The sequence below is a fragment of the Acomys russatus genome, chromosome 10 (assembly GCF_903995435.1).
Source record: "Acomys russatus chromosome 10, mAcoRus1.1, whole genome shotgun sequence".
Lineage (NCBI taxonomy): Eukaryota > Metazoa > Chordata > Mammalia > Rodentia > Muridae > Acomys > Acomys russatus.
The window spans coordinates 7,503,388-7,515,518 of NC_067146.1; the positions used below are offsets into that span (position 1 = coordinate 7,503,388).

The 12,131-nt window shown below is 49.1% G+C and overlaps 1 protein-coding gene across 1 annotated transcript in view; it reads left to right on the forward strand.

The window, feature by feature from the left end:
* Nucleotides 1-3,722: 3,722 nt before the first annotated feature.
* Wdr91 (WD repeat domain 91) overlaps nt 3,723-12,131 on the forward strand; it is a 32,772-nt gene continuing 24,363 nt past the window's right edge. The window contains exons 1-6 of the mRNA XM_051151745.1: nt 3,723-3,896; nt 5,033-5,212; nt 6,006-6,213; nt 7,823-7,905; nt 8,946-9,076; nt 9,968-10,133. Coding sequence (XP_051007702.1) covers nt 3,774-3,896; nt 5,033-5,212; nt 6,006-6,213; nt 7,823-7,905; nt 8,946-9,076; nt 9,968-10,133 — 891 coding nt within the window. The 5' untranslated portion in view covers nt 3,723-3,773. The remainder of the gene's footprint in view (nt 3,897-5,032; nt 5,213-6,005; nt 6,214-7,822; nt 7,906-8,945; nt 9,077-9,967; nt 10,134-12,131) is intronic.

A 12,131-nucleotide genomic window follows, 5' to 3' on the forward strand; every position in this document is an offset into this window, starting at 1 on the left:
TTCACTTTTTCAAAGACAGTCCATAAATAAATCATGCTGTCAAAGGACATCTAGACTGTTCCCAGGTTTTTGTTACTGTGAAAATCATTTGAATATAACTTTTTAAAAAAGAGTTCACTTATTTTTATTTCCGTGTGCAAGAATGTGCCCCTGCATAGATGTGTGTGCACTGTGTACGTTTGCACGCGCGCATGCACGTGTACCTGGTGCCCACTGAGGGCAGAAGAAGTCACCGGAACCTTTGGAACTAAAGTTACAGATATATGCAGCTAGCTCTATATGAATGTTAGGAGCTGAACTTGGGGACCTCTGCAAGAGCAGCCAGTGCTCTTAACAGCTGAGCCATCTCTCTAGCCCATGTGCATTGGTTTTGTTTTGAATATTTTATTTAATTTTAATGTGCCTTAGTATGAGAGTGTCAGATCTTGGAGTTACAGACAGTTGTGAGCTGCCATGTGGGTGCTGGGAATTGAACCCGGGTCCTTTGAAAGAGCAGGCAGTGCTCTTAACCACTGAGCCATCTCTCCAGCCCGTGCATGGGTTTTTAATGTGAAAGACATATGTCTTCTTTCTCTGGGTCAAATCCTTGTAGTATGAGTGCTGCACTGTATGTTGGTATTGTTTTATCTATAGTTCTGTAAGCCTCAAGGACAGGTTTGAATTTATAGTCTCCACACAACGCCTTGGCGCTGAGCTAGTGCTGTCAGTTAGAGACACCTACAGGATAGAAAGGTGGAAAGGTCCCAGGGAGCTCAGCAGAGAGGCCTGGGATGGAGGGAGGCCTCCATCAGTATAAAAGTGATATCAGATGCTTCTATGGGGATAAGATAGTATGGCCATGTTCTGGGTCCCCATGTTGCCTGCTCAAACCTCCTTGGTTTAGTTCCCACCTGAGGCAGTATCTCTGCTTCCTCAAAGAATAGCCTTGCTTGAAGGTGGCTGGGCCCTCACTGACATTGCCCTCAATAAATATTTACTGTGTATGTGCTATGAGCCAAATGCTATTTTATGCTCTGAGAATATAGTATTAAGCAAGACAGATGGTAATCTCTCCTTCCATGTATCCAGCTTATGTTTTAATTGAGGGAGAGACAGACAGTTCATTAAACGAGGAAAACACTGACTTTGTAGGATGGTTGTAAGTTCTAGGTACAAACACACAAGTAGGCGTGGGGGACAAGAATAATGCTATTTGGTACAGGGTAGCCAGAGAAGGCCTCAGTAAGAAGTCAACTGTTAACGGTTTGAACGTTTTATGTTGGAAGCTAATACCCAGTGTGATGGTGTTAGCTCTGTTTCTTAACAATTAAACTTTATTTTACAACCCAACTAGCTTACACAAAAGGGAAAAAAGGTTAAAGGGAAAAAAGAGTGAACCTTCTGGTGTCTGTTCCACAGGACTGGTCCCTAGGTGTCTCTGGCCTGTGCGCTGGTCTGGCTGTTCGCTGATCCTCTTCCTGATCTACGAGTGCTCAAGCCGGGTCTGACCCTGCTGCTCCTCTCTCTGTCCCCTCCGCTTGCCTGTCTGTCACGTGCAAGGGGTGGTCCCCCTCTCCCATTGAGGGTTGATTAGAGGCACAATAGTCCAGGTGGAGTCTCCAGGTCTGCTCCCTGAATTCCAGGCCCAGGATGGCTCCACCCAGTCTATCTCAAGGTTAATCTCAGGGAGTATCCGTGGTGTGTCCAAGGGCAAAGCCCTCCAAGACTGCTTTCACAAAGCCTACAATCCTTCCCATATGATGGTGTTGGGAGGTGTGGCTTTTAGGAATCTGCTGGTGTGATTGTCTCAGTGCAGGAAGGAATATATATTCTAAAGAGTGACACTCCTGTGTCTCGCTTCCTTTGCCATCAGACTATCCAAACAATGGTTCCCAAGGAATTGGGCTTTCCCTGGGAATATCGTTTTGGGGAAAGGGAAAGGTTGAAATCTGGTGGTGGCCAAAAGAGAAACTTATTTCCCAGAGAACCTACAACACCTGCAGGAGAGGATGGCGTTGAGGCAGTGATGGGCAGGACCACAGTTGCCAGGCCTGCTTACTTGTGCACACTTCTTGCCCTGTACTCCAACCTGAACCTCATGCCAAGATAGCAAAGACTTGTGGGTCACTGGATTTTTAGAAAGATTTATTTCTCTTCCCAAGATGGCCACATTGAGCAAGCCTCCTTTCTTGGCTTTTATTTTATTTTTTAGACCATGGAGGACTGGTGTCTGAACTTAGCTTGATAGAGGTGCGAGGACCCTGTCTTTGGCCCTTAGAACTCTGCTGCACCAGAGCCTTGATCTTCAACTTTCTGGGCACCAGAACTGTAAAAACTAAGTTTCTATTGTTTCAAAGCTGCCAAGTTCATGGCATTTTGTTAGGAAAACAGACAAAAGCTTAAAACATGACCTTTGAACAAACCCTGGTAGGGGGAAAAACAGCTAGCTATGTGTGTGCATGCCGGAAGGCATCCCCGATGGAGCAAGGCGTGCAGACAGGGTGCAGAGAGGGCACAGAAAGGCTGCTTCTCAGTCGCTGTAGAACTCACCTTGAGGCTGGGGAGCTGGCACAGTAGTTAAGACTGCTGCTCCCCAAGCATGGAGACCAGATTTGGGTCCCAGCACCCTTGTGACAAGCTGGATGTCCTTATAAGTAACTTCAACCTCAGCTCTGAGGTGGGCAGTGACAGTAGGATTGTGAAAATTAGAGTCTGTCTATGTAGCCCTGGCTCCACCTCCGGAGTATACACCACCGTGCCCTGCTTTCATGCACTGTCTTATCAAATATTCATTATGACTCTGCAAAGTGGACATTATCATTGCCATTTCAAAGATGAAGAAATAAGGCAAAATGCGTATGCCTCTACTTCAACCCATTTTTTCAACTGGGTTTAAAAATTTCAAACACTTTTCTAAAAATCAAAAGAAAAGAAAAGCGGAACTGAAAGTCATTCAGAGAAAACAAATGCAAGTTGTTTTACAATCTGCCCGAGTTTTAAAAATGTTCACAAAAGTACAATTTAAAAAAAGAAAACACAAAACAACCAAGAAACTGGGACCATAGGCCACATAGATAACTCTTCCTACTCGGGAATTCAGGGCTAAATAGGCCTGGCCTGGTGGTGCGGAGTTTTGTATGTAAGTATGACATGTGTGAGCAATAGTGTGAGACAAAAACCTAAACCCAACGACAGAAAGCTGGGGCTGCACCTCAGCCTTAGGACGCTTGCCTGCTTGCCAAGCATGTCTGAGGTCCTGGGTTCAGTCCCCTCCCCCCCCCCCCCCCCCCCCCCCGCACAGAAAAGTTAAAGGAAAAAAAAAAGGAAGCAAGTAGGGTTTCCGGGAGTTGGCATTACTCTGGCCACTTTACCTGTTAGGGCTCTAGTTTTCTTTATTTGTAAGAGGAGGGCAGAGGACAAAAGATTCTGCAGTGTCATGCCAATAAGCTGGGAACATCGCTCCCTTCCCGCCCCGTGACTATCTGGAACGTTCGCAAGGTCCAGCCCTACTGTACTTGGACCGAGGCAACGGTGCCATCATCTCTGGTGACACTCGGCGGCATTACCAGAAAACTACAGGGAGCAGAGAGGGGCACTACAGGGACCTAGCTGAGAATGAGAGGCGGGGTCAGAGGGGTGGAGGGGCGGGGCGCCGGCGGAGGCGGGACGCACGGGGGGTAGGCTGGCCGTGGCGTGACGTACGAGGTGCCCGCGCTATGCTCCGCCCCGTCGCGCCCGGCCCCGCCCCTCCGCCCTTCTCTCTGGGGTCCCTAAAGCGGAGCGCGCGCGCAGCGATGGCGGAGGCGGTGGAGCGCACAGATGAGCTGGTCCGGGAGTACCTGCTCTTCCGTGGCTTCACGCACACACTGCGGCAGCTGGATGCCGAGATCAAGGCAGACAAAGAGAAGGGGTTCCGGGTGAGTGGCCCGCAGGGGCAGCGGAGGCGGCTCGGGGGAGCGGGCCTCCTGCTCCAACACTGCCCTCCCCGGCGAGGGCGGCGCTGTCACTGCGTGGTAGGGGACTGTAGACGTCTGGAGTCTCGCCCTAGCTGACATAGGAGGAACTGAGGCCGGGGATGGGCCGTGACTTGCCTGAAGTTGTTCGGCGAGTCAGAAGCATCGGGACTCAGGTCCCGGATTCCTGGTCCAAGGCTTCATGCCGTTCCATCCTCTCAGCAGGTGCTGGCCCGTGGTTGGCCGGCGTGGCTGTGCCGCTTTAAGAGCCGAGGTTGAGCGCAAGGCTGAATTGTGGCAGAAGAAATATTCAAATACTGGGTCTCTCTGTAGCAGCCGGGACAAAGGGGGCTGCACCCGGAACGCTGGCTGGGTTCAAGGTCTCTGGTAGGGGGTGGGTGGGTTGTATAGTTTGGCATTACAGAGAATCATTGGCAGTTTTCTTTCTGCAGTTCAGAAAGACTTCTCTGCACGTTTTAAAAACACAAACTTCTCTGATTAGATTTTTCATTGAAAGGTGCTGGAAACGTCTTTGCTTATGATTTGTATGTTCATATGTACAGAGTTAAATTGGTCTTGGTCAGATGGATTGGGGAGGTAGCTGGAGCATTGGAAGTAAGTTAGGATTTTGGTTTCTGCCATGCCAGGTTAGTGGTTACTTGGTGGCAAAGCAAAGCATCTCCCTGCTGCAGACTGGTAGCCAAAACATTTTTCAGATTGTCTGCTCTGGTGTGATTTGCCTTTGGCTGGCCGGGTGTTTCTTGGAATCCTGAAATTGTGAGGCTGGGAGGAGGACCCTGGACATTGTCTCAGGTGCTCGTTTGCTCTTCTTATTTATTTTTATATGTGAGGCAATCAAGGCCGCAGTTGAAGCGACATCGCCAAGTTGGTCAAGGAGACCCAACACCTGGAGCCAAAGCAGATAATAATTTGGAAGCTGTTAGGTTAGTGTATCTTGGACATTCTGTAGCTTGCTAGCAGGTGTATACTGTTTTTTACATCTGGGAGCCATGGGAAGAAGAGGAAACCGTATTACGGTTAGTGAGGTGGGAGTTTTCCTTTTGTTTTTGGCCACCTCCAACGATGCTGCCTCTCACCAGGTGGACAAGATTGTGGACCAGTTGCAGCAGTTGATGCAGGTTTATGACCTGACTGCCCTTCGGGATTACTGGAGCTACTTGGAACGCAGGCTCTTCAGCCGCTTGGAGGACATATACCGACCTACTATCAACAAGCTGAAAACCAGCCTGTTCCGCTTTTATCTTGTCTACACGATCCAGGTAGACTTCTTGTTTTGGGCCGGTTCCCTGTTCCCCATTCCCCATGTCTCATTGTCTGTACATCACCTGATCTTTGGTTTTAAGCATGGAAACTTGTGTAGCATTTTAGAGAGTATAAACTTTTGGATAATAGAAAATATGTAGCTGGAGCCGGGCGGTGGTGGCATACTCCTTTAATCCCAGCACTCGGGAGGCAGAGAGGGAAGTGAATCTATGAGTTCCAGGCCAACCTGGTCTACAGAGTGAGTTCCAGGACAGCCAGGGCTGCACAGAAAAACCCTGTCTTGGAAAAAAGCAAAAAAAAAAAAAAAAAAAAAAAAAAAAAAAAAAAAAAAAAAAACCCAAAAACCAAAAACCAAAAAAACAAAACAAAACAAAAACCCCAAAATGTAGCTGATTTGGGGAACTAATTCAGATTATTTGAACATCAACCAGGGATTTGTTTTTAGGATGGCATTTGTTACTACAACCTCAGTTTAATTTTGGTTTGGAAACAAAATTCATGTCTCATGAGTCCCAGGGTGGCCTCAAACCTGATATGTAACTGAGGATGACCTTGCACTTCTGATCTTCCTGCCTCTGTATTTCAAGTGCTAGGTACACAGGTGTGACTGGTTTTATTTGCCGCTGGGGATCGAACCCAGGGCTCTGTGCATTTGAGACAGATGCTCTACCAACTGAGCCATCTGCAGCGCCAGAACTTCGGTATCAAAAACGGTGATGATTTCCTTCCTATTGTGGAGTTTGTAGCTACTGTTGCGCACTTGCCTCTTTCCCCTTTGTATCTTGGCAGACAAATAGAAGCGATAAGGCGCAGGAGTTCTTTGCAAAGCAGGCCGCAGAGCTCCAGAACCAGGCTGAATGGAAGGACTGGTTCGTCTTGCCCTTCCTGCCGTCCCCAGACACCAACCCCACCTTTGCTACATACTTTTCTCGACAGTGGGCCGACACTTTCATTGTTTCTCTGCACAACTTCCTGAGCGTCCTGTTTCAGTGCATGCATATCCTTTTTTCTGCTGCCCTTGACTGCGTCCATGGTCTGAGTCCCCAGACACTGTGATCAGTGGCCCTTGCTCATGGTGCAGCCATTTCTTACACAAAATACCCACAGATCACTGACATGTGTCATGTGAGGGGCTGTTGTTGTGGGTGTTCTTGTCAGGAGTCTGGGGAGTCATAATTCTTAGTTCTGCATCTGGGCTGTCAGTAGTAGCTGATATGTGTGGGCAGGGAAGTTGGCAGCTTTTGGCTGCTGCTACTTGGCCCAGTCAGTCAACTTAAGGGTTAAGAGCAGCCAGCCTTGAGAGTACCCTCTCTGTGCATGTTTCTGGTGTGTGTGTGTGTGTGTGTGTGTGTGTGTGTGTGTGTGTGTGCGCATGCGCTGTCACTTGCCTTCGCTGGGGCTTGGTGGCAGATGAAAACACTTCTCGGTCTTCAACTTCCTGCCTGAGTTTGTGTTTGGAGTACTTTGTGGGACAGTGGACAGTGACCTCAGGGTGCCTCAACTTGCCAGGGTATAGAGTAGCTTTAAGACTGTGTATTTGGGTGTTTTGAGAGGTGGCAGGTGGGGGTGGCGGGGGGGGGGGGGGGGGGAGAGAGAGAAAAACATCACTGTAACTCACTGCCAAAAACTATATTGTTGAAGGCCCAAGATCTGATGTGAGAATAACTGTCCTTGTTCGTGCTTTCTAGCCTGAAAATCTAGGGGAGAAGACAGTCTCATTTGAAACGGCATTGTCTGGTGAGGCATTGATAAATCTGGGTGTGGTAGAGGCCTGCCCACTGCAGCTGTGTTGACCTCTGGGAGGGACATTTTCTGATGGAGGCTCCTGCCCTTGCTGCTCCTTCCATATCATGGATAAGTGTGAACCAGCCTTTAGCAGAGCTGCTTTTTTCTCCTCCTCCTCCTCCTCCTCCTCCTCCTTCCTCCTACTCCTCCTCCTCCATCCTCTTCCTCCTTTCCAGAGAACTTAGCATGACCACATGGGCCTTCCAGAGCAGCTGGAACCTGTTGCTCATTAGCTTTTCAGTGCAAAACAGGTCATGACCCTGCAAACTAGGTCATGCAATTCACAGCTAACAGTTTGCTGCCCTAAGACAGGCCCTACCCGCTCTGTGCTCTGTGCTTCCATCGGGACTCTGGGCAACCGTTAGGAAAGATTAATACCCTAAGCTGGCCTGGGTGCGCTCACGGGCTGGTGTGTGGCTATATAATCTACAGAGCGATTTAGCTATTTAAATTTTTGCCAAGGAGAGGGAAAAGCCCAGCAGCAGATTCTGCTTCCAGTATTGCTTTTAGCTGGGCATGGGCACGGACCTCTCTAAAGCCTTGACTGTGAGGTCCACTAATACCAGCTCTTTACTGCTGACACTGGGGGAAATGCCCATGTTTGGATTTATGCCTTATGCAAGAGCTGGCCAGGCAGATTGTCATGTGTCTCTTGAGTCCAAAAGAGTCAGGTGGTCTGGAGTAGCAGGCCTAGTGACTGGAGGAGGCTCTTTCCTGTCCACAGTGCCTGTTCTGTTTCCCCGTGTGTCAGATTTGAAGGTCTGCCTGGGAAGGACTTTGGAGTCGTGGCGGCCAGAGATTTATTCTTTAACTTTGCACACCAGTCCCTGTGATCCTGAACTTTGATGCAGAGTGCCAGAGGACCAACCAGGTCCAAGAAGAAAACGAGGCTCTGCGCCAGAAGGTTTGTTCTGAGCAGGGCTTGCTCTTTGGGAAGCACTTCTGCTTTTGGGGTAGCCGTGGGGAGTTGGTTAAATATAGAAGAAGAGGTTCTCAGATGAAAGCGAATCACCACGCTTGGGGGTTAGGGGCTGCTCCAGCTGTGCTAACCAGAGGTGAGAGTAATGTTTGCAGTCAGGGATGGCATGCGAGCAGTATGGGGGACAAGGGCAAACTTGTAAGAAGAGAAAGGCAGTGTGCATTTGCAACACTTGGCTCTTTTCATGTGTGGCATGTGGGTGTAGGTACCCATGTAGGCCAGAAGAGGGTGTCAGAGCCCTTGGAGTTGGAGTTACACACGTGAGGTCCGGCTGACGCGGGTCCTCTGTAAGAGCAGCACTCTTAACTGCGGAGCCACCTCTCCATCTTCTTCCTCTTTAGCCTATGTAGCCTCACGTGGACTGTGTCTAAGCCAGGTAAAATTGTTCTGATTCAGCCACACACTTGATAACAGGAGAGCTCCGGGACGCCTGTGCTCAAGGACTGTCCCCAGCTTGATGTTCTCTGTCAGTGATGTCGTTTGGAAAAGGAAGCTTGTGAGCTATCTTGGGGGGACGGGGTTTGAGATTCTTGGCTGTTGCCTTTGTCTTCAGGCAAGGCCTAAGGAGGATGCAGTACCATAATCATTAAAAATGATTTTTTCTCCGCAAGTTTCAAAGGCTCAGTTGGTAGTTTCCAAACGTCAAAGCAGGATTTCCCTGTAGTGAATTCAGGAAGAAACAAGTGAAGTAGAAGGAATTAAATCATATGATAAAAAACAAAAAACAAAAAAACAAAAACAAAAACAAAAAAACCCACAGAGGTTTTGGATGTCGAAGGTGTTTGGCTTTTTTTTTTTGGACTCTCAGAAGTCTGTTATGAGGTGCAGCTATTTCATTTTCCCATTGTTTGATGAGCAGACGTGCTCTTTACAGCTGGGTTTGGATGTGCCGAGTCTAGGAAGCTCCCTCAGTAGAGGGGAGGTCATGTGAGGTCGCTGGCTAACTGGGCTTTGCCTCTCCATAGCTCTTTGCGTTGCAAGCTGAAGTCCACCGGCTGAAGAAGGAAGAGCAACAGCAGGAGGAAGAAGACACCTTGGTCCATCACAAGCTGCCACCTTATGTCTCCAGTATGGACCGCCTTGGGGACTCAGAGCTGTAAGTGTGCCTGAGGGTTTATGGGCTGGAGGGAGGGCTGCTGTCTCTACTTGCCTGGCCTCTGATCTCTCTGTGGCGTGAGCTTCGCACAGGTTTCCTTGCCGGCGGCGCCCCATGTCGGCTGAGGGACAATTGCCAGAGAGGACTTTGGCACAGCTGGTTCCACGCTGTATGCATGGGGTCCCTATTTTCCTGGGACGGAGAACTGCCCAGCAGTGTCAGGGTCCCTGGTGGTGGGGTCCAGGCAAGCTGCTTCATAGAATGGAAGGACTAGTCGCCAGAGGTTGCCATGTTCCTCAGGGGGGTGTAAAGAGGAAGGCAGTATGGGAGACAAGTTTGAGTGATCTTAAAAAAAAAAAACAACAGCCAGTTGAAACAGAAGTCTGAGCTCTGTAGCTGGAAGTCAAGTGCCAGTCAGAGATGTAATGAGAAGATTTATTAGATGTGTAGAGAAAATAAAAGGAGACACATAGAGATTAACTCGGTGGCATATTTTATTTAACCTCATTGTCAAGCTATTCCAATGCATAGTAAATGGCAGTCACACATAATGAGCTCCCCTATGGGTCTCTGTGTGTTTGTTTTTATGCTAAGTCTTTGTATCCCATCCTGTCTTGCGCAGTCAGGTGCTCAGTAGCACTTGTGGCCAGCAGCAATAGGCCAGGACAGCTCTGGGCTTTCCTCTGTCTCTCTAAGAAGAGCCACAGACTTTACTTTTGGGGCAAGATGAACTTCTGGCTCTTTGTTCAGGAAACGGTCAAGCCATCTTCCAAGAGCCCGGGTCTCAGAACCAAGCCAAGGTCCCTGTCACTAAGCTCAGCCAGCAGTTCTGTTCTCGGATGCTCTCGTCCCGCTCCAGCCCCTAATGCTGTGGTGTATTCACTTGGCCAGAGCACTGGTGTGCAGCCAGCGGACGGCCTCTCTCTCCCAGTCCCCGCGCGTGGGTTTCCTGTCCTCATTGCTGCCTCAGAGTAAGAAGAGCCCTTCAAGGTTGTCACCTGCCCAAGGCCCCCCTCAGGCTCAGAGTTCAGCCAAGAAAGAGCCGTTCAGCAGTCAGGTAAGTGTGGACCTCCACCTTTTGGTCATCTCTTTCTCACCTTCACCCGGGACTCCTTGTCGCACATGGGTCCTCTTCTCAGTACCAGCTCTCTGTATGTGACATGAGACCCCAAAGTCATTTCTCATTTCCTTCTCCTTTCCCCAAGACCCCTCACCCCTTCAGCGACCTTACAGACCACTGATGTCTTTGCAGGATGAGCACAGAGATAAAACTGTAGAGGAAGAATTGGGGGGAAACCTCTAGAAAATCCACCTGATGAACCGTTTGCCACGTCGCCTCTGGCTGGCAGTACACGGTGTGATGTAGAGCAGGGTGTGGTGGGCAGAGTATGTGACATGCGACAGTGGATCATACCAAACCTCAGACCCTGGCTCTTGGCTTCCCAGCCCTGAGTAGCTTTGTCCTCCAGCTCCCCTGGGCCTCTGTGACAACTTCAAGTCTGTCACCCTCCGGTAGTGAAGTGTCAGGTGGCAGCAGGGAGCAGGGTTCTGTCCCCTTGCTCAGGTTTCCTATGAACTCACAGGGGTTTTGAGTGTTTAGGTAGCTCAGGTGTGAATTCTGATGGTTTTGGAGATTTGAATTTTGAGTGATACAAACAAATGTCTGGCCAAATGGTAAATTAAAGAGCTATCCTTAAGTCTGTGGCTTTCACTTAAATATTGGCATTTGCTGACTCTGTCAATCTTCATTTCGGTGTCACATGGTAAGAGGCCATTGATGCCAGCTATGTCCAGAGCAGCCGGGAGTCCCACTGAGGGGTTGTCATGGCGGAGTCTGTCAGAATTCACCACTTTTGGAGATACCCAGTGGGGATGTGGCATACTCGAGGTCTCTGCAAGTTTAATAGACACAGAGTTTTAGACCTCATGTGGAGGAAAGATAAACATGCTTTTTGTTTAGATCACAAATGGGGCATGAGAAAAAGACTTGTGAGAGAGCAGGTGACGTTCATCCCCTTAGAAGTAAAGCCACCGGGTGGGGGAGATTGGTTGTTAACCAGCTGAAAAAAATCCTTGAACAAATTCTGAGAGGAGGTATAAATGTGAGCCAAAAACAAGAGGCGGGGCCTTTGGAGACTTGGGATAGTTTTGGCTGTTCATCGCTCTGCTTTGAGATGCTCCTAGTGAGTACAGCCCGAGGGAAGGTTTCGGGGCTCCAGGCTGTGGCTGTCAGTTCTGAGGAATAATTCCCCTGGCGTAATCAGCAGGATTTCTTCTGCTGGAACCTGGAGCAACTAGAACCCAGAACCTCACTTTCCTCCACCACCACCCTTGACTTGTTGTAAATGGTGGAACAGTTTAGGATGGCTGCTTGTGCCCAGGATGCACCAGATTGCCACAGGACTGTGCATGAGTTAACATTGTTTAGCAGGAGACACTGAGCAGGGCCTGGGGGGACACAGAACATGGATTCGGGCAGCTTTCTTTTTTACTTCTGGCTCATCGTCCCCTACTCAGAATGTGTAAACTTCCCACTTGGCTGGGATAATTAGTGGTGTTGACCCACCCCTTAGGGGAGGAACACTTGAGCCGACACAAGTGCCCTTGGTGTCAGGAGTGCCCAGCGGAGGCCAAACAGTACATCTTAGTAGGCGCTGGGCTCCTGAAAATCCTAGGAAGCAACAGCAATCTCAAGGGTTGTCACTGCTGTGTGGCTGTCACCTGGGCATCCCTGGGGGTGGAGACAGTCATAAATCAGTCAGGACTACCTCTGCAATTGCTTCTCTGAAAGTTCAAATCTGACAAGTAGAACTTCAAATCTTTCAGTGGCTCGGTCTGCTCTACTGTTTGCTTTCTGGGTCTCTCACCTAGCAACATTTTAGAGGCTTGATCGATGGTGGGTGGAGCATTGAATCTTTTGAAATCCAGCTTAGCTCTGTTGAAAGCAAACGCGAAGACTGCTTTGTATAAGCCTGTGGCCTTGCTTTTGATGCGTTCAGGGATTACGGGTCACGTAGTAAGTTTGAGTGGCATGGTGTGTGTTGGTTTGCTTGTT